This window comes from Mustela putorius, unplaced genomic scaffold (genome assembly GCF_011764305.1).
Source record: "Mustela putorius furo isolate JIRA1106 unplaced genomic scaffold, ASM1176430v1.1 tig00000145_pilon_pilon_pilon, whole genome shotgun sequence".
NCBI lineage: Eukaryota > Metazoa > Chordata > Mammalia > Carnivora > Mustelidae > Mustela > Mustela putorius.
In genome coordinates, this window is record NW_025421294.1 from 5,403,554 (window position 1) to 5,425,516 (window position 21,963).

At 38.5% G+C, this 21,963-nt stretch overlaps 1 protein-coding gene across 4 annotated transcripts in view; it reads left to right on the top strand.

Annotated features, from left to right (window-relative positions):
• Window positions 1–21,963, top strand: part of ADAMTS6 (ADAM metallopeptidase with thrombospondin type 1 motif 6) — a 304,096-nt gene that overhangs the window by 274,865 nt on the left and 7,268 nt on the right. For 3 of the 4 annotated variants that reach the window (XM_004764549.3, XM_004764548.3, XM_004764551.3), the window contains 3 exons: window positions 3,478–3,682; window positions 13,140–13,316; window positions 15,731–15,887. In XM_004764549.3, coding sequence (XP_004764606.1) covers window positions 3,478–3,682; window positions 13,140–13,316; window positions 15,731–15,887 — 539 coding nt within the window. Of the gene's footprint in view, window positions 1–3,477; window positions 3,683–13,139; window positions 13,317–15,730; window positions 15,888–21,963 lie in introns of those variants that run through there. The other variant, XR_006605319.1, reaches the window with a different exon arrangement.

A 21,963-nucleotide genomic window follows, 5' to 3' on the forward strand; every position in this document is an offset into this window, starting at 1 on the left:
TTTAGCAATTTTTTCTAAAACCTATTTTAAAATCAAACAAAGTTGTACCATCTTAATAAGTAATTGATAGGTTACATGTATTGAATCTCCCTTTGAGTAAAGACGCTATTGTGAGATTATGAAGATTTTTTAAAAATTTTTGTTATGTTGATTTGTGACAAGGATTGATAATTAGATGCTTGACACTAGGACAGAGGCTGGAAAATATCCCGATCTCTCTCTTTTAATCCAAACATCTAATATCAGTTTATTTTCATGTGTTCCGCCATTTCCCTTTAAGTTAAAAAGCAAAAATAATACTCTGCTTTTATGCTCGGTTCTTTCTTCAAATATTATGGTTAACCTAGGTTAGGGGAAAATATTTTATAATGTGTCTCTTATTCCCTGCCCCCAATGATATTCTTGTTTGTCCTATTAATGTACAGACACTATGGGTCAAATTGACACAGTCTGCACCACACCACTCTTATTTCAGACACTCAATCCTGAATGCTACGAGTTGTTAATGTCTAATGGATATGAAGACACTTGTGAGGACGAAAACAATTTGATCACTTGGTGTTGGGAAGAGCTCAGAAAGAAGCATTCCCAGTGTTGTTCAGACTATAACAATTCAACCATTGATATTTCCAGAATTTTTGTGTTCATATTTTTACCACCAAATCTAGAGGAGAAAATAAGGAGGTCATCAGAGGGTCAAATACAATGGGAAAAGTGAAGGTGAAGGAAGCTGTATGTCTTAAACTGGATAGAGGAATAAAGAAAATGCAGTGGCAAAATTGCCAAACTATTTAAATAACTCGGGTGTGATTTATAGAGAGACATGGGAAGGGATGATTTGGTGAGCAATAAAGATTCAACAGGGACTGAAATCAGAGTTCGAGTCAGAAGGGAAATTGGGAGGGTGGTTAATACTTTTACTTTCATACACTCCAAATTAAATGCTGGACTGATACATCTAGACTAAGAGACGTTTGGCAATAAAAGAGAGGGCAAAGAATAAAAAGGCGGAGGTGGACCTGACCTCGTCCAGCAAAGAACAGCAACACCTCCTGAATCACTGCTGTTACTCTGGGCACCTGTGTTTAATTTGAAGGCCTCCATCCCTCTTACATTATGAGACCTAATGAGATCATGGCTGGAGGTGGTATGACTGGACTTTTTGTGGCTGAGTTGTACACATTTCTGTTTTATCCCCTAATCTTGGTGATGAAATCACTGTTGCGAATTGAATCAGAGTTTCACTATGGCTGGCATGCAAGTTATTATTCTCAGCACACATTTTCCTCTTTACCAAAAATGGTACTAACAACTTGGGATCATGTTCATCTGTGGAAAACAAAATGAAAAGAATATGAAAATCCTTTAAAAATCCTCTGGAAAATGACTTAGAAAAACAACATTAACATCAGATTCTCAGGATTAAATCATCATTCTTTAAGTGAATTTTAGGTTGAAAATTTTCAGTTTTTGGAAAGATATATTCTAACTTTGAGAAACTGGTTATTTACAATATTTTTAAAAGCTATAACTAAAGATAATACAAATAATAGTGAATAAAGGCCATTGTTGCATATTTGGCTAACTACGGCTCAAATATAGCACCTAGTACTCTGACATCAATGAGGTGTTACCTCCTACATACAAAACTTGGCACAATTAACTAAGCTCACAGAAATCGTGAGAAATTCGTTCTTAAGCTTTCATACTCTTCTGTCTAGAGAGTCTCTTACCTAAGAGTTGAACATATCCACTGAGGATAGTTGCATAATCTATAATCACAGATTGAAGAAAATGACTTGTGACCTCATGCTTGTGACCTAGATCCTACTAGTTAGCAGAGTTAAGAATGAAATTCAGTGGAGGCAGTAATTGCTGGGGGATCTAATCCTAGTTTCAATACTGCTCTTTTCATGATTTTGGAGAACCATTTTCCTCACACTACTCTGACTTCCTCTTCTATAAAACAAAGTACAAAACCTTGAATATAGTTGGCATTCAGCATATATTTATGAAATTAAATACAATATTATAACTATCAGGATTCTGGTTGGAAATAACAAAACTTCGACTTCAGCTACTTTTTGCACAGAAGAGGGTTTGTTGGTTTACTTAACAAAGCTGGGGGAAGGGCGATGGTGGCTCTCATTTAAGGAAGGGCTCCAGGACTCAAGTACCATCAGGGCTGTCTAGTTCCTCTGCATTCTTTCACCTCAGCTTATTCCACTGGCAGGCCACGTGGCCGCCAGCAGCTCTTACATCTTAATGCTCTTTTGTGACAAAAAGGAAAAGACCCCTTTACTCTAGCATAGATAGAAAAATTTTAAAGCCAAATTCTCATTGGTCTGATTTGTATCTTGATTCATACCTTTTGACCAAATAATGTCCCTCAGAGAGTGAGTTCTGCAGATGTTTTACGTACATACACACATGCACACACATATACACACATTGAAATTACATATATGTGAAAGTTCAGTGATGACTTTAGGGGAAAAGAGTGGTTCACCTATAAACGTGAAACGTGTTAGTTTTGTTTTCGGTTTCACACACTAGCTGCATAGAAGCTGTTTTCAGGAGTAGAGGGATCAAAACAAGGGACCTCCATGTTTTCACGAAGCTGGCTCAGGCTCTGCTCCTGGTGCAGGTGTTTAAAGACTCCTACATCTTCAGGATGGACACCTGGGCTCTCTCTGCCCCATTAGCATAGTAAAGGCCTTCTATCTTATGCAGAGCCTGACATGCATTTCTGAAAAACAAACAAACAAACAAAAAAGCAAATTCCTACCTCCTTTAATGTGGTTTTAGCACAAAATCCTTGATTGCAGGAGAACCTGCCTCAATGTGATAATAAATAAAGCTTCTGCCACTTTTTTGTTGGATGTCAGACACAATGTTAGAAGCTTTCAGTGGTTTGCTAAAGCAAGCTACTACTGGCTCCAGAAATCCCATTATGAGCAGATCTTCTCTTGATACATTCAGCATGGCAAGGATGTAGGTTGAAACTCATGATGGGCATTCACATCACGAAATTGGCAAATGGAACAAATCAAGACCCCTGCCCTCCCATACAGACTTGGTTGTTAAACTCTGACCTAGCACATAACTGGAAGCCTCATATTTATTATTTTACTTAATCCTCATCACAGTCTCATGATGTATATTGTTATCTTCATTTAAAAAATTAATTTAGAAAAGGGGAGATATCAGTGTGGTTAAGAACATACATTGCATTACTTGTTTGGACCTGAATTCTGTCTGCTTCAAAGCCCACACACTACACTTGGAAGGCAGCTGACCATGTGTTATCTTTTCCTTAGCAGCCCTTCCATTTGTCATTTCTCACATCAACCAACACTGAAATGTCAGCTCTTTTAGGGAGAGAATGTAATCCATTGACAAAAGTGCTTTCACTCAGCTAAAAATCTCTGGCTACACTGAGGAAATGTTCTGTGTTTCTTCCACTTCTTGCTGCAGGTGGTTCATTGGGGATTGGTTGGAGTGTAGCAAGACTTGTGATGGTGGAATGCGCACCAGGGCAGTGCTCTGCATCAGGAAGATTGGACCTTCTGAGGAGGAGACACTGGACTACAGTGGTTGTTTAACACACCGGCCTATTGAAAAAGAGTCCTGCAACAACCAGTCTTGTCCACCTCAGTGGGTGGCTTTGGACTGGTCAGAAGTAAGGAAACATGAGGCTATATATTTTGAGATCCAAAGCATTTAATACTAAGGACACCTAAGCATGTGAACGCCTTAGAACTCAACAAGTAGGGACTCCTTAACAGTAAATTTGGTCCTGTTATATTTTATTACTGCTTGTCAGGAAGTAAGGGGTTTTTTTGGAGGGGGGACATAGTTAAGGAAATCAATGAAAAACTAGACATCAATGTGATTAAAAATAAACCCAAAGTGAATTTGAAAGAATATAATAGTGAGTACTCACATAAGTGATTTTTCTCCTTCTTTGCTATTCTTCTTTTTCTTCTTTGCTCTTCTTGAGCAGCAAAATAAGCTCAGAATTAGTGATAGATCTTTTCTCCTCGTGTAATGTAGCCTAACTACATAATTCATACATACAAATATTTATCAATTTTTAATCACTTACTATGTACCTAAATATGTTTTAATTGCTTCTGTTGCATCTGGGGAAGAAACATGGATTTGAGGGTTATAATATACCAAAAAGTCAAATTCAGATTTTATCATTACCTCTGCTTATATGCTCGGAGAGGGAGACCTAAGATAATGGTTTTCCAGCATACATGTGTATAAAAGAGCCTAAAACAATCCAAAGGACTCAGAAAAATGGTCTTATGAAAAATAAGGTAAGAGGTAGAGTTAATTCTTGACTCCTCATTCTGCATGAGACATAAACATATAAACACCATGCCATTCTCCACATTTCCCAAAGAAGAGTTGAATTCTTCTGTAGTGTTGGTTAATACTAAAAAGAATGAGTACCTGGCTATATAACTAAAGGTCATTCTTCCAATTTAGCCCAACAGGATGCATTCCTGCTGGAAACATTGTGGCACTTGCTTTGGGTATTTCCTGTAGACCTCATAAGTTTGTTAAAATAATAATAATAATTAATAAACAAACAAACAAACAAACAAAAAACATACATTATTCTTTAGGAACCCCCAGATGTAACTTTTCCCCTTCTGAATCTTACTTCTAGAGTGGCCTTATTTTACTAGAGGCATGGGCCTAAAAAAGGGACTGTGTTTAAGGTGGTACATGGAAATGGGAGATTCTGACCCATTGTGGTTATCTATGGAATCTGTGGTGGGAGTTGGGAGTGTTCTCCCAAGTTTCCTGGCCAAACTCCAGCTCCAGTAATTACATCTGCCTACTTAACTTTTGTGTTTCAATCAAATGCAGAGATATGCTTGGTATTATTCACTGAGTGGTTATGGAAAACAATATGAAGTTTCTGTTCCTTAAAAGTGAGTGGATTAACTCCTAAATTGATTTTTTTTAAAGGTTTTGTTTATTTATTTATTGAGAGAGAGAGAGAGCACAAGAAGGGGGAGTGTCAGAGGGAGAAGCAGACTCCCTGCTGAGCAGGGAGCCCAATGTGGGACTTGATCCTGGGATTCTAGGATCATAACCCGAGCCAAAGGCATTTGCTTAACCAACTGAGCCACAAAGGTGCCCCTCCTAAATTGATTTGAAAGATAAAACCTACTGATAAAGAATAGACATTCTACAGAGTTATTCATAAATTGGTAATTTTACCTGAAATTCAGTGCCTAAGACCCTCTAGAAGTTCACAAGTAGTTACTGAGAATGATGACAAATTTGTTATTAGAAAACCATAGTGGAAGACATGACTTTTGTCTTCAACAGTTTTAAGGTTTCAGGTCAAGTCCCTACTTATAATTTAGTGCTAAATAAACACACTGGAATGGTCACTACAAATAACACAAAGGAATCCTGTAAACTTGGGAAAGTAAATGTCCATGAAACAACTAGAGAGGGCACCTGGGTGACTCAGTGGATTAAAGCCTCTGCCTTCAGCTCGGGTCATGGTTCCAGGGCCCTGGGATCGAGCCCCACATCGGGCTGTCTGCTCAGCAGGGAGCCTGCTTCCCCCTCTCTCTCTCTCTCTGTCTGCCTCTGCCTACTTGTGATCTGTCTCTGTCAAATAAATAAATAAAATCTTTAAAAAAAAACAACAACTAGAGAATAATATAAGAGTGTTTAACAAATGAGGTAGAAATGTATAAGTGATATAGAAATTTAGAGCTGAGAAGGTCAGAATAGACTGAGGTAGGATCAGAAAGATTTTTAGGTGATGGGAATTAAACTGAATATTGAAATACAGGATATGAAATAGGGAAGAGATTAGAGAAACTGGAGAAGATATTCCTGATGTCAGAATAAAGTTATTTATTCAGTTACTTATTCAGAAAATATTCCTGAAACAACTGAGTAGAAACACAGAGATTTTGTGGTCCAAGTAAAAAGGATTGAATACAGAAACTTAAACATCACCTTTCTACCCAAAGTGGAAAAAAGTAATTAAGTTCATAAGCAGACACAAGAAGAAATTTCTGCAAACCATGAAAACACTAAAACCACACGCACAGATTTCACGTTGATCTCTTGATCTACACTTTTATGTATCAGTAGATTTTTATTTTAACATAAAATAAATATAATCACCTTGAGAAATGGCATATGCATAGTTATTGTTATTTCCATTTCAAATACCATTTTAAAGTTTTCTTCTGAAATCAACTTCATATAGGTTGTAATTGCCCTACTCTTCGAATTTTGATTCTCTCTTGTTTGTTTGTTTTTAGAGAGAGAGCACACGCAAGCAAGCAGTGGGGCGGGGAAGGACAGAGGGACGGGGAGAGAGGGACGGGGAGAGAGAGAATCGGAAGCAGGCTCCACACCTAGCCCAGAGCCCTACATGACACCCCATCTCAGGACCCTGAGATCAAAGCCTGAGCCAGAATCAAGATGCTTAACCAACTGAGCCACCTGGGTGCCCCTAGAATTTTGATTCTTACCTATCCATTCTTAGAGGTGACTTGCTCAAATAGGTCTGAGGGGCTCTTAAGCACTCCTGGAGCCTGCCTGAAGAATAACATGAATAAGTTAGGTGGGCTTTTAATCACATTTCTGCTACCTTCTTTAAGGTAGCTAAGTCAGGAGCTCCTGAGTGGCTCAGTTGGTTAAGCACCTGACTCTTGATGTGGGTTGAGGTCATGATCTCAGGGCTCTGAGATCAAGCCCTGCATGAGATCAAGCCTGTGTGGGCTCTGTGATAAGCACGAAGCCTGCCTAAGATTTTCTTTCTCTCGGGGCGCCTGGGTGAGTCAGTGGGTTAAGCCACTGCTTTGCCTCAGGTCATGATCTCAGGGTCCTGGAATTGAGCCCCACATCGGGCTCTGTGCTTGGCAGGGAGCCTGCCTCCCCCTCTCTCTCTGTCTGTCTCTCTGCCTACTTGTGAGCTCTGTCTCTCTGTCAAACAAATAAATGAAATCTTTAAAAAAAAAAACATTTTCTCTCTCTCCCTCTGCCCCTCCTGCCACCCACCTCAACCCCCACAGCTGCTCATGTACATGCGCTCAAAAACAATAAAATATATAAAGATTTTAAAAAATTAATTAGGAAAAAAAAGATAGCTAAGTCAAAGCTTAGGAGAAAGAGGTAGTGCGGAGGATGTGGTATGCACATGTTGGGACTACTGTTTCAAGGGAAGCATTGGTGGCTGCTGTTGTCTCTCCACAGACAATCTGAGAAAACTGTAGGGGTAGGCATAGGTCAAGAAATGCTGCCATTATCATCTCAAAGATTCTAGTTGAACACTGTCTGTACCATCATCTTTATTCTTTGGATCTTCCTCAGGAAAAAGGACCTAAGCTTTATGCCATATAGGCTTTCCTATTTATTTTCCAAAGGAGTGGTCCACTCTCACACTTCCATTTCCTTACTTTACTAGGATGGCCACTTCTTCCCTAGATGGATTAAAAATAAACGAAAGTAAGTAATATTAAGTGAAATAAATGTCTGAGTAGCTATGGAGATCAAAGTGAGAACAAGGAGCCTATTCTACCTAAAGGAACAGAATACCTCCCACTAATGAAAAGAGGAGGTCCTAGCAGCAGAGCAGGGCATATTCTATCTTTTTTAGTTAACTGCTACAAATATTTCACACAATATTCTTTTGACACGCCCCTGGAAACTTCCCTCTTTTTTCAGCCCCTTCCCCACTTCCAACTATCAGCTGTCTGAGCTGTGCTAATCACAAGGGAGAGGTTCAACTGGTGAAAACATGTTGCAGCAAGAGGAATGTACCCTTTGACCTTTTCCTTTTCTTTGCCAGCGCTCTAATATAAAATTTCCATTGTTCCAAAGCCAGGAACCATTTTTCGTTTTCCCCATCAGTGAAACCCACCCCGTGTTTATGGCAAAAGGAAAAAAAAAAAAAAGCCAAATTACCTTGGTGGAAAATGGCTCTTCAGCAATCTTTTGTGAAAGTAATGAAGGCACGGCTTTCCATTTCCTATAATCTAGCTTCACTCTTGGGATCACCCATGCTATGTTGGACTTAAATGGTTTTCTCTTTTTGCCCTCTCTTGGCAAATAACTTTTAAAAGCATTGCTGCATTCTGTGGATGGGCTCCAACAATCCTAAGCCATTCTTTTGATGTATTGGAATAGTTTCTTTTGACTCCCACAGAGCAACCATTGAAAAAGATCTGTTTCTTGTACTTACTCTTGGACAAGAGGATAACTGCTGGCATCATATTCAATTGATTTTATAGGATGTACATTCAGGTAGCATTACTTAAGAAGGACTGAGGGGCATGGGGTGTTGGAAAGGGTGGAAAACCTACCTTCAGGGGACTGTGCTTTGTATTTGAAGAATCGCCTTGCTGATTCTTAGGTTCTACTCTGGTGCTATAACAAAGTGAATTAAACCTATCTCTCCAGAGAGAACTCAGTCCAACCGCAAAATGGTAATTTCTATCCTTTACATATGAGAGCCAAATTCTTTTCCCTGGTGTGGTTCCAAATACTTTTCTCTACAAAATATGTTTTTTCTTTTTAATCATTGATCATTAAAGCTAAAGCATAAATGCATCTCTCATAAAAATTAACCTGAGATGAAATCCTACTGAGATGAAAACACAAAACAAATGGTCTGGTCATATTTTAAATAATTGTGAAATTTTGATTTTATGAATAAATAAGAAAAATAGGTATTTACCTGCAATAAAGAAAAGTAGCGAGAAATAATTTACCAAAGAATGGATTCAGGGCTCCTGGGCGGCTCAGTGGGTTAAGCCTCTGCCTTCGGTTCAGGTCATGATCTCAGCGTCCCTGGAATCGAGCCCTGCATTGGGCTCTCTGCTCACAAAGGAACCTGCTTCCCCACTCTCTCTCTACCTGCTGCTCTGCCTACTTGTGATCTCTCTCTCTGTGTCAAATAAATAAATATAATCTTAAAAAAAAAAAAGATGGATTGTCCACTGAAATAGTATCTTCTACACAGCAACCTATAATTTATTGTGAGAATGAATGGAATAGATTTTGATGTTTATAACTATGCTTTCATCTAAAAAAGCGAATTCTATTACTCAACTCAGGATTCAATATCTAATTGTTACTAATGAATTTTAGTGTGTAGTAAAAAATATATATATATATGTAAAAATCTACCCTTTATGTGGGCAGAGACCAATGATTATTTCTGAAGAATGCTCTGAAGCATTAATACCTATTAATCATATACCTAATCATGGCTACTTCTTGCTTTTCTAAAATTTCCTATTATTTTATTTTATTTAATTTATTTATTTTTTTAAAAGATTTTATTTTTGGATTTGAGAGAGAGATCACAAGCAGGCAGAGAGGCAGGCAGAGAGGGGGAAGCAAGCTCCCCACTGAGCAGAGAGCCCGATGCGGGGCTCAATCCCAGGACCCTGGGATCACGACCTGAGCCGAAGGCAGAGGCTTTAACCCACTGAGCCACCCAGGCACCCCAAAAATTTCTTATTTTTTTAGACAGTTAAATAAAACTGAAACTATCAGATGGATAAACATGTTTATCAGAAGGCTAGAGAGATGAAATGTAGGCTGTATAAAGCAGAAGGAAGAAATAAAAATAAAAAGAAGCTGAGAGACATCTCTGCTTGAACATCTCTGACCTAAGATCAAAATAATTTGCCAGATAGAGCTCTCTTTGGATGAACCTGGTCTAAGTGGCATCCCTAATGCCTTTACTGTTTTTTTTTTTTTTTACAAGCAACTGAATTTTATAATCTCCCTTAAGAAGTACAATATTTGCAGAGAGCAGAGGTGAGGCTTTGGCCACAGACATGTAGTATTTGTGGCTAGGTCTGCAGTGTATTTATTGAATCAGAAACTGGCAGAAATGTAGTTTTCAGTCATTCATTATTTTGAGAATCCCTACTTCCAGTGCAATGGGAAGGAATATCCTCAGCTTATTTAATGGAGTTGGGCTATAATTTTCTAAAATTATTTTTTGCCTCAGTAGAGGTTGTCATTGTATTCTCAGTTTTGCGAATAATCATATGTTGTCCCACAGAGAGTTTATGTCTCAGTATATTTATCTTTCAGAGCTTTGTTCTGGTAGAAACTTGCTATCTGAATTTATCTGTAAATCTTTCTCAATGCTTCAGTTTCTCACCTATGGAGTAGGTGTGAAAATAGTACTTCCTAACGTTTCTGTGAGGATCAGGTAGAGTATGACATGCAAAGTACTTAGAACGGTCTGGTGCTTAATAAATATTAGTGTTGCTTTCTCTTTTTATTCTTCTCCCTCTTGATACTAGTGTTACTTGTTTCAGTTTGTTTTTGGTTTCCTGGGAACTTCTTGACATGAATGAATGAATGGTCTCTCATTGCATTGTCTTGCTCCCCTAACTGTTAGCAGGACTTTGACATAGGCTCTTAGCAAAAACTGCTAGATATTACCACATTCTTCAAATAATAACAGAAGCTTCTTGCTACTGGAAAAAGGTATTCAAATATGAAAAAGCATATGTCTCCAGCTTTTATACACATACATATGCTTTTAAAATGTAAAGGGAGAGGGGAGTGGCACAAGTGTATTTATTAATAAATGTTGCCAATATGGAAAACTAATCGTAGCTTAAAATACTAAAATTGAATTTCTTATCTTTCCTATGTATTTTTGCCTATCTCCCTAAAGTCAGAATTATTCTTCCTTTTGTATCTAAATTTATTTTTTAATAATTAGTTAATACTTCTTATGTGTTCCCATGACTTTGTTTCTGCTGCTGAGAGCTATAATGTGGATCACAAGGCCTAAAATTTAGTTCCTCCTCTACCATTTGCTGTTTCACCTTAAATGACTTAAGCTTTCCTTATCTGTAACTGTTCTCAAACATTTGTGTAAGAGCAATGTCTTTGAAAGCGTTTCATGTGTGAGCTGTGAAACTCTAATGAGATATAAGGTAGTAGTGTTATTATTGATGATAATACTAAGCAATAAGAAAGTGACAGAACTATCTTCTAAGGCTTTGGCTTCTAACGCTGGTGGATGGTGGGAAGACTTCGTGCAAAGTCAGGAGGACTAGACACGAGAGAGGCATGCTCAAGAGAATAGAATCAGGGCTTTATTCATTCTACAAAACACATGCAGGAGATGATTGCATGTCTTGGTTTCTTGAAATATAAAGTATTGGGAGTGTTATGATGATTACATAAGATAGTAAGTGCAGAGCACATAGCATAATGCCTAACATCCAGGAGACAGTGGGAGTTAGTATTGGGTCTGCCATTTAGTAGCTGCAGACTCTACCACTTGCTTTTAGACTGTTTCCTCATTTTAAAAACAGAGTAATAATTGTCATCTGACAGTACTTTTGTGAAGACCATGTAAATTATAGCACTTAGCACGACACTTGGTGTATACCATGTTTATTAAATGGTATCTGCTATTATCATCATATTTTTAGTAGTGGTTAACTAACGGAAATGACAGCAGCATTGGCATTGTGTGTGGCACTGGGCTAGCCCTGGAGAATACAGCACATTAGTGTGGAGCGATGAGTCTGAAGAGGTAAGCGTAGCCTTCCTATCAGGATATAGTAAGCATATTTAGAATTTGAATTTTATCTTGTAGACAATAGCAAGCCATTGAAGGATTTTTCTGTTTTAATCATGAGAGCATATAATTGGATTTCTCCTTTGGAGAGTGAACTGAGATAAGAGCAAGAAACAGGAGACCTCTTAGAAAGCCAGTGCGGGGGCACCTAGGTGCAGACGTTAGGTGTGTCTGCCTTGGGCTCAGGTCATGATCCCAGGGTCCTGGTATCAAGCCCCACATCCATCTCCCTGCTTGGTGGAGAGCCTGCTTCTCCCTCTCCCACTCCCCAGGCTTGTAGTGCCTCTTTTGGTGTCTCTCTCTCTCTCTCTGTCAAATAAATAAAATCTAAAAGAAGGAAGGAAGGAAGGAAGGAAGGAAGGAAGGATAGAAGGAAGGAAGGAAGAAAAGGAAAGAAAAGAAAGCCAGTGCAATATTACATGAAGAAAATGATGTTCTTCTGAAGTAAGTTAGTGACAGTGGAGACCAAGAGAAATCAATAGATGTGAGAGAGCTGTAGGGGCTCCACACTCACCAGGGAGTCAACTTGAGGATTCTCTCTCATTCTCTCTCTCTCTCTCTCTCACCCCATCCCTCCTTCCAAAATCAATCAATCCATTAGCTTCTGGAAGGTAGGGATAATCTTATTCATTTTTATATCCCCTTCTACTCAGTCTAGTGTAACTCTTAGAGTAGATCTGGAAATTTCCCCTTTCTTTCTTTCTTTTAATGAAAGGTATAGAAACATGTTTTCAAAGTGTTATGGGTAAGTTCATCACTTGACTGAGAGGAAGAACAGATTTTAAGGAAGGTTTCAGATGTGCAGGGGAGAAAGTTGGAGACTTTAGTCCAACTATGTTTCATAGGTGACTCTAGAAAGAGAACATTCCACTTAACCTGGAGAGAAGATAAATAATAGACTTTGTGACATAGGAAGAAGCATCTTTTCCTCAGTATGAATGTCAGACTGATTCAACTAAAGAACAGTCAAAATTCATTATGTTTGGGAAATTCATTATGGACAGAGGAAATCCAGAGATTTTCTGTGCAATAAACTTCACCAATGGCCATGTATTCTTAGTTACCACACTCTAAGAAAACACACCTCAGTCAACCCCTAGCCTGCCTCACAAAGATGAGTTCTCACGGTCTACGGATAATGGAAGGATTCTTTTTGGAAGACTACATCCAGCAAGTAGGAAACCAAAGATTCCACATTCCAAAAATTAGCAGCATCTTATCACAGCTGAATGTGGCCAAGGATAGGGAGGAATCAAGGAATAAACCTACTAATAAACAATAAAAGAAGAAAATAAGTTAGCCAAGAAAAGCAAACTTTGGCGTTAGCCCTTAAAGTCCTTAGGGAAAAAAATAAAAATACTTCTGCCTAAAAACTTAAGGAATTTTCATATCTGAAAGACTTTGCCCAGAATGTAGTGTATATGCATATTGTATACCCAAACACCTTTACTTCAAGAAAGATTTTCCTCCAATTTTCCTGTATCTTTAGAATGTCGTTATTTATTTGTTTCATTTCCAGTGTACTCCCAAATGTGGTCCAGGATTCAAGCATCGGATTGTTCTGTGCAAGAGCAGTGACCTCTCTAAAACATTCCCAGCTGCGCAGTGTCCAGAAGAGAGCAAACCCCCTGTCCGTATCCGCTGCAGTTTGGGCCGCTGCCCTCCTCCTCGCTGGGTGACTGGAGACTGGGGCCAGGTAAGGCAGTTGCACTGAGGAGGCTCCTACGGAAGCAGTACCTTGAGACCCTTGAGTTTCCTGCCTGGGTCATTATGAGAGCTTAAGAGTTGAGTAACACCACTGAGAAATCTAGGTATGAGATACAAGAATGAAAAAAATGCACACGCAGCAGCTGCCACACATAGACCCATTTAGCTGTGTCTCTTCCATGCCCAAACACTTCCTAATTTTACCTAGTTCTTGGATCTTAACATTTTAACTCAAAATGGATAGAGAAGGAGTCTATATGGGCAGATATTTGAGCAAGCCAAAAAAACTTTGGATTCTAGTCCTGTCTCTCAACTACTTCAAGAACAAATCAGTTAATATCAGTGTCTTAACTTTACTACTTGCACAGTAGCTCCTTAACTTCACAGAAAAGTTATGGGCGTCACGTTGATCAGTCTTTGCAATATTATTAATATTTATTCTTCAATGGGCTTCTCTGATGGATATGAGGAGTTGGGAAGCCAGTATATAAGGCTATTCATATGTATTTTTATTAGACACATTTTATGTTCTAATTTACATTTTTTCTTTTTTTATTCTTACTTTAAAATTTTGCTATCTAATAGATGATCACCTTAAATCCTTTTAAAACAAACTGGTATGTTTGATTAAAAGGAAAATTGAGTTTTATTCTTTTGTATGTCTAAAAGAGAATCTATTAGGTTACATTTTTAAAAAATGCTCCAGAAAGTAAGTTTCTAGATCGTTATTGCCCTTTTCCTGTGGTCTTATAATTAACCTTGTAGCTAGTGGTTTCCTAAAATCTGAGGCCCAAATAAATCATGATACATAACTATGCGAGTATGGTTTCGGACCTGCCATTACTTCTTTAAAATGGTATTGCATAGAAGTAGTTGGCAAAATTCTGGCCAAACTTAGGTATTTCTAGAGTATAGCAGTATCTGGACCTCTTTCGTTACATTTGGGAGAGGGCAAAAGATTTTCAGTCTTCATTAAGGCAAATAAATACACTTTCTCTGTGCTTAGTCAGCCCCGTGGGTAAACAAGAAAAAATATGATCATAACATAGTTAACATTTGCATTTGTATAACAAATCATTAATAATTTGCGTTTGTATAGCAGTATTTAATTTATAAAATATTTAAATGGCTACACATGACACACATAATTACAAGCAATTATGTGTGTTACTGTGGAAGTGTAAGTTTCATAATATGGAATTGATATGCTATTAAAGAATCAGAACAGACATGCTTTCATAATTTTTATTTAAACCAGGTAGACATTTCCTTCCTTACATATTCTTTGTTGCAATGCACTATTATATAAAAGTCAGTTGAAAGTTTTTGCATATTAGTGATTTTGCCAAATTTATAGTAATCAGTTACAGATTGTTTTTTAAAATATTGTCAAGTCCTTTTCTTCTCATCTGTATTTTAAATTCAGTTTCCTAACATTAAAATTAACTGGTAAAAATATATTCTCAAGGATGCTTTAGTACATGTTTATGGTCCCGTTTGTTCATCATTTTGTATTTAAACTTTTTTAAAATAAATGTGTCTATGAATATCCTTGCAAGTCCTGTAAGTGCTTTGAGAGCTTTTAACAAATAAATTCAATAGGGCCTCAGTTTGTTTACCTTGTAAACATCACCATCACCTGTCTTGGCACTGGCGAGCTCATCTCCTTGATCCCAAATCTCACAGGCTTTGCTGGCATTCTGGGTGGCAGGCCTAAAGGGTAGACCTAGCTTCATTCTTCAGCCTGGACAGCTGATTAGTCCTAGCTGAAACTAGGTCACTCTGAGAGTAACTTCAATTCAGAAGTAACTAAATTCCTAATAGATGAAAAAGAAGAGGGAGACATGCTGCTTGGTTCACATTTGTGTGACTGACATCTTAGAAAACTCAGAATACTTATTTAAGCTCTTTTTTTTTTTTTTTTTTAAACTGGTCCCCATCACCAGCCTGCACAGCAGTCACTGTTCTTATACTGAACTCACATTTTGATCAGATACACAGTGCTCCGGTAGACCATCAGATTGTTTGCCTGAAAGCCTATAATAAATAGGGAGCACAAGTGATATCCAACCCCAGAATCTCTAATCTACTTCATCCTGAGGATTTTCTTATTGTGCTCCTGTGACAGTTCACCTACTTGGAACTGTTAGAAAAGTAGCCCAAGAAAACTCTTGTTCCTTGGGAGCTATATTGCTTCCGTTTTCTAGGGTAATCACATGATCTGTGAATTTCCAAACCAGTTCTAGAGGAGGATGACTTAATCATACCCCTCTCCAAGATGAACTTCATATGGACTTTAAAAGATAATATATATATATGGTATTTGAGAAGATATAATATCTTTTTACCTGTTGAAAATTATTGATCTCAGTATTTTGTTTCTCCTTGTGTCTTTGGGTTTAGTGTTCTGCTCAGTGTGGCCTTGGCCAGCAGATGAGGACTGTGCAGTGTCTCTCCTACACTGGACAGGCATCTGTTGACTGTCCAGAAACTGTTCGACCTCCATCAATGCAGCAGTGTGAAAGCAAATGTGACAGTACCCCCATTTCCAATACTGAAGGTGAGTTTCCCATGGAGAAAGGGCCTGTGTGTCTAGTGACTCACCTGTACTGGTTCCCAGGGTTTGAAGAGCTCCATAAAGACACCGTTGTTAGTGTAGTTTGTACAGAGCTTTTGTGAAAGCTGCACATTTACTAGATATGTGATAAGGAAACCTACATTTTTTTCCCTGACTCTGACACTAACTATATGGCCTTGTTAATCACTTAGCCTTTCTGGAGCTAAGTTGGCTTATCTATACCATGAGAGATTGGAGTGGGTAACCTCTAATGTCACATCCAACCTAGCATTCTATGTTTGACTTGTGCCAGAATTGAGAGATGATTTCTAATGAACCACAGTTTGAAGTGAAAACTTCTGTTTCTTTTTGGAGAAACATACCATCATGAAGATTAAAATTCATGCTTGTTATACATATAATTAAAGCATATGTTTGAAACTGTGTTTCAAATGTTAATTTTCTCATTGTAGAAAAGAAGATAAAGATAATTACGATAATTACCTTCCAACAGCTGGTATTACTGAGGAGGAAACTGAGGTGCAGAGAATGATAGTGACTTGCCCAAATTAGTAGACTCAGGATTTGAACCCAGATACGGCAGAGCCCAAGGACATGTCAGTTTCAACAGTTTTATGCTATTCTTAATTCACTCTTTAAGGATGGTATTTTAGCATGAAAAAGAGTTGCTGGTTATAAAGTTGCAACACTTATAGCTTGACCATCATGCTGAGTCATTAGATTTAGGCTCAGTCATTGCTGAAAGAACTGGCTTTTTAACATTCCCACAGCAATATATATATATTGCAATATATACGAAGCAGTTTATAGCTTCATTTTAGGAATTTTAGTAATTTCCCCCAAAGTTTTTTTTTTCATAGTGGCTATCATCCATAATCTTCACAGCTGGAGATGCAAAGTTTTCAGGGTGGGCAAAATATATCATTTGCACCTGGACTTACTTCTACCTTAAAGAAATTCTCCTAAAATGGATAGGTGTTAATCTGAGGTTTCTTGAATTATCTGGAGAAACACCTCATGGCCATTTAATCTTCCTGGCCAAATCACTTTTTGTTAATATTAATTTGACGTAAGCAGTTAAGACAGTATTTTTAGCCTTCTTAGTAAAGGAGGAAACTTTTAGGAAATTATTAATCCTACAAAATATGACTAATCTTAGAACTATTATTCCCTAAAGCTGCCTACTCATTGAAAAGAAAGAGGATGGCTCTTACGAAATTAGATTTAAAGTGGGTATATCTGTCATAACTTGTTTTGTGTTCTCTTTGGCTTCCTAATAACATATATTGAATACATTTAAATACCTGAAACTATCAGTTCATTTCATCAGCAGCTAATTATCAAATGCTTGTTGTGGCCAGCCTTGGTCATTCATTATAGAAAATTCAAGTGCATTTATAAGTTCATCGTCTTACAGGGAAGATACTCAAAGAGAAAAAAAAAAAAGGAAGGTAGAAGGTGTTATGTGGAGCAGTTAACATAGTGCTGAGAGAGTTAGAGAGTTGAAATGGAAGACTAGTGACTTTAACCTTATAGATCAAGGCAAGCTTCATAGACTAAAGTGGTTTGTGAACCAGCTATTATGTGTGGTTGGAAAAACAACCCAGTGTGTGCCCTGGGAAAGAGGATGAAACGGTTGAATTAAATCATAAGTTGTCATTCATAAAGATATGGAATGTACAGATAACATTGATTTCAAAAGAGAAGAGATTCTTGCATGAAGTTATTATGAGTAATCTAATCTGACTTCTGGGGGGCACCGGGGTGGTTCAGTCAGTTAAACGTCTGCTTTCCACTCAGGTCCTGATCCAACCCCTGAGTTGGGCTCCCTGCTCAACAGGGAGCCTGTTCTTCCCTCTACCCCTCCTTTCTGCTTGTGCTTTCTTTCTCTCTCTCTCTCAAATTAATAAAATCTTTTAAATAAATAAATAAATAATATGACTTCTGGAAGTCAGACCAGGGAGAGAAGAAACGCCTGTTACTAAGGGAGAGTTGGGAGAGACGTTTGGTCGTAGGGGAAGGAGTATGCTTTGGTTACCGCAGGAAAGTAGGAAAGGACCCCCCTCCCCCCACAGAATCAGGTTCTTTCGACTGTTAGTGGAAAGCTGTGAAAAAACTAGTTCAGCTCTACCCCCAAGACAGAGTAGGACTAACGGAGATCTCTTGGGATCTAAAATATGGTTTTTCAGTGGGGTGTCTATGGGTGAAATGGATAGAATCTTGAGAATTGCTTTAACAGCCACAGTTTAGGAATTGGTTCCATTCTAACATTTTATTATGAAAATAATAAAAAGTGTCAAACATAACAGCAAAGTTGAAAGAATTATACAATGAACACCCATCATCTGGATTCCAGCTTCATCATATTCCTGAGCTTGATTTATCACATATATATCTATCTGTCCATCCCTCAAGGTAATGGTTTTAAATACTCTTCTCCATTCACCCAACCATTATTATTTACCTAATAAACATTACTGACTATGTGCCAGGCACTAGGGCTATGAAAGGAATGTGACAAGGTCCTTGTCCTCAAAGGGAGCACAGTTTATTGGGAGTGGCAGCAAATAATTTTCACAATATGGGCACTACTCTAACAAGACAGAAAGAAGTTACCGTGAGTACACTGAGGAGGACATAAGCAGCAGAGGCATCATGGAGAAGGCAAGCTTGAGTGGGGCACTAGAAGGTATGAAACAGTTTGCTAAGAAGACATGGAGGTCTGGGTGTTCCTAGCTGAGGAAGAGTATGTGTAGTCATGGGGCATGGGGGTAGCTCAGTATGGGTGCAGTGGGTTGGTAGATGGCAGGCAGTGGAGATGTGGCTAAAAAGAGAGAGACAGGGTCTTGGTTTTGAGGGTCCTGCATACTGTGGAAGCTAGTTAGGACTCTATCTGTAAGTCCTAGAGAACAAGTGAGGGAAATTGAGGAGTGATAAGCTTGGGATGGCAGAAGTGTGAAGGGGCAGTGGGAAGTCAACCTTGTGTGGAAGAAGAGTCCAGTCTTGAGATGAAGAAGGCTTGAACTAAGGCAGGTATAGTAGAAATCAGAAGGAGAATAATGAATGAGAAAAAAAAGTATAAAATGGAAAGGAGAATAAAAAGAACCTGATGAACAGTCAGACATGGAGATGAGAAATTTGGAAGTGTCCAGGAAGACTCCCATTTAGATTTTGGTTACTAAGTACGGAATTTAGGAATAAATCATGATAAGGAATTTAGGAATCTATAAGGAAGTTAAGCACATTCATCCCCAAAAGCCATAATAAAATAATGGAATTTGAGTAAGATTTTTTTAAAATAAATAAATAAACAATGGAAAGAGAAGAAATGGAGGGAGGTTAAGACAATAAAGAATAGGGGTGCCTGGGTGGCTCAGGGGGTTAAAGCCTCTGCCTTTGGCTCAGGTCATGATCCCAGGGTCCTGGGATTGAGCCCAGCATCGGGCTCTCTGCTCAGCAGGGAGCCTGCTTCCTCCTCTCTCTCTGCCTGCCTCTCTGCCTACTTGTGATTTTTGTCTGTCAAATAAGTAAATAAAATCTTTTTTTAAAAAGACAATAAAGAATAATAGGAGATTGAAACTAAAAAGTGGAGCATCAAGATATTACAAATAATAACTAGTAAGAGGGAAATAGAAGTATGGAGGGAAATACAATTTGCCTTGTTCAACATCTGCTTTAGTTTTTAATTCTTGAAAGCCTTCAGTGAAGGGTTACAACATTATAGGCTTGATTTTGACAGACCACCAGCATGAAGGTAACTCTACGCTGCCACCAAGAGTGACTTATGAGACATACTGGGTATTACTGCATCTAAAGTACTACTCAAAGTAATTTTTTGAAGTACATCTGGCAGCTGGGACTATCCTACTCAAGCTTACCTGAAATTCTATCCCAAATGCCATTTTATTTACCTTTATGCAGTTTCAGGTTCCCTTGTAGTTTAAATGGTGAGTCTTTTCAGCCTCTCAATAGCACAGGCCTCTCTGTCATCTAGCATTTATTGCTGCCAGGTAATAATTCCTGGTGTGCCATGAGCTGGTAATCAACCCAGGAAAAGTGTGGTTAATGTGCATTGCTTTACCAGCTCAGGCTGTCTAACAGTGGCTTTGCTGTTCAAAGTTGTTCAAATGAACAACGCAGAGAAAGCCTGAACAGCTCCAGAAATCTCATCAGACCCCTAGAACAAAACAGCTCCTGGATTTGAGATTTAAAGTGGCATCTGATGTGTTAAAACCAGTGAAAGAGCCTGGGTGGCTCAGTGGGTTAAGCCTCTGCCTTCAGTTCAGGTCATGATCTCACAGTCCTGGGATTAAGCCCCACATTGGGTTGTCTGCTCAGTGGGGAACATGCTTCTCCCTCTCTCTCTGCCTGCCACTCTGCCTACTTGTTATCTCTTTTTCTGTCAAATACATAAAATCTTTAAAAAAAAAAAAAACAGTGAAAGAGACAATGAAGTTCATTTGAAGACTTTGATTTCAAGGAGGTGAGAAGAGTTGTTTTTTCCTTTGCCATTTTCAAAAGCTCATAATGAACCTTTCCACTCAGGTTCACATTCCTGGCTGTCTGGTTTACAGGGAACCCTGGGATTTGTGTTGGGATCATACCACTGAGAGGATGAATGTGGGTGGCATCCAGGGAATCAGAATGGGTAAAGGGAAACTGAGAAAACAAAGAAAGAGGAATGGCTTAGTCCATGGTGAAATGAAAACTGGAATCAAGTTTTAAAGTTGACATCATCTTGCTTTGACAATGAAAAGTTGGCGGACTAGTCTGCAATGAATAATGTCAACTTCCCAAGTGAAACTTGTTAGTTTATCTTTTTCCAGTCTGCCTATCTAATGTATCAAGGGCTCAAGTACAGTTTTTTAAGGAAAAATCCTGAGTTCACACCCCTCACCCCCAACTCCTGCTCCACAAATTCACATGCACAGCCTCTGCCATCTCACCTCTCACTAGGCTCCGCATCTCCCTGGATGGTTTGACAGAGGCATAGCTGGTTGCACTTTTGTAATCCAAAAGATAGACCCTACAGTACTTAAGTGGTAACTCTCTGCTTACTGTGTTCTTCCTCCGAATCTCAGGAAGAGTTTACAGCCTCACAGGGTGTGCATTCTCCATAGAAAGATGCTGAGTGGTCCAACCTGGTCATGAGAGGCTATGTCCCTATGTGCCCCAGGTCACTCCAATGATAGCTAGGCTTTGTAGCGTTTTATGAAATAGAGGCAAGAGCACTACATCTCAGGAGTTGCTCTTGTACTCCTTGGACCAAGCGAAGCCTTCACAGTCACAATGAATCTAAATCCAATGGCATCCTAAATTTATAAGCCTCTGTTCAGTGCGAATATTTTAAAATCATGTGTTTTAAGTCAGAGATTTGAAAGATTAATGTAAAGCACCTGGGGAAAAAACACATTGGCACATCAATGATAAGTAGATTCATGTGTTGCCTGTGAAACAGGTTGTCTCATTTTATCATTCAACTCTACCAAAATCCAGATTACCAGTGAGACCCACTCTAGCATACCTGGCAGGTTACTTCAGATTCTAATAATGGGTCTATTTCACCTTGTGGGGCCTAGGGGTTGGCTTTCAGCCCTTGGTATACTCCCAAGTGTCCTTGAGAAGAATTAAGGAATACTCCATAAATTGTTCTCCCTACTAGAAATATCTGGCCTTGGATAAAATGATATTTTATTTTCAGGGAGAGGTGAGATGTAAAAAAGAAGAGACTAGTTAGGTCCACAGAATATTTCCCAGAGACCTCATGCTAGGACCTCTTAATCTTCCCATAGCCTCACAAGAGAAAAGGTAGAATGAGTGTCTTATCTTTCTCTTCCAGGACAATACTTAGCTGGTACATGATGATGGCAGAAGAGAAAAATCAAGCTCCTTCATCTTAAAATCCTTGACCCTGCTGACTTAGATTCCACTACTTAAAAAGCAGTATATAAGTGTATCTGTATGAAGAAAATGATAGTGAAGACCAAACCTTCCAAATAGATTAATTAAAAAGTAATTATATTGCAAAAATATTCTACCTAAAGGATTCCTTTTTTTT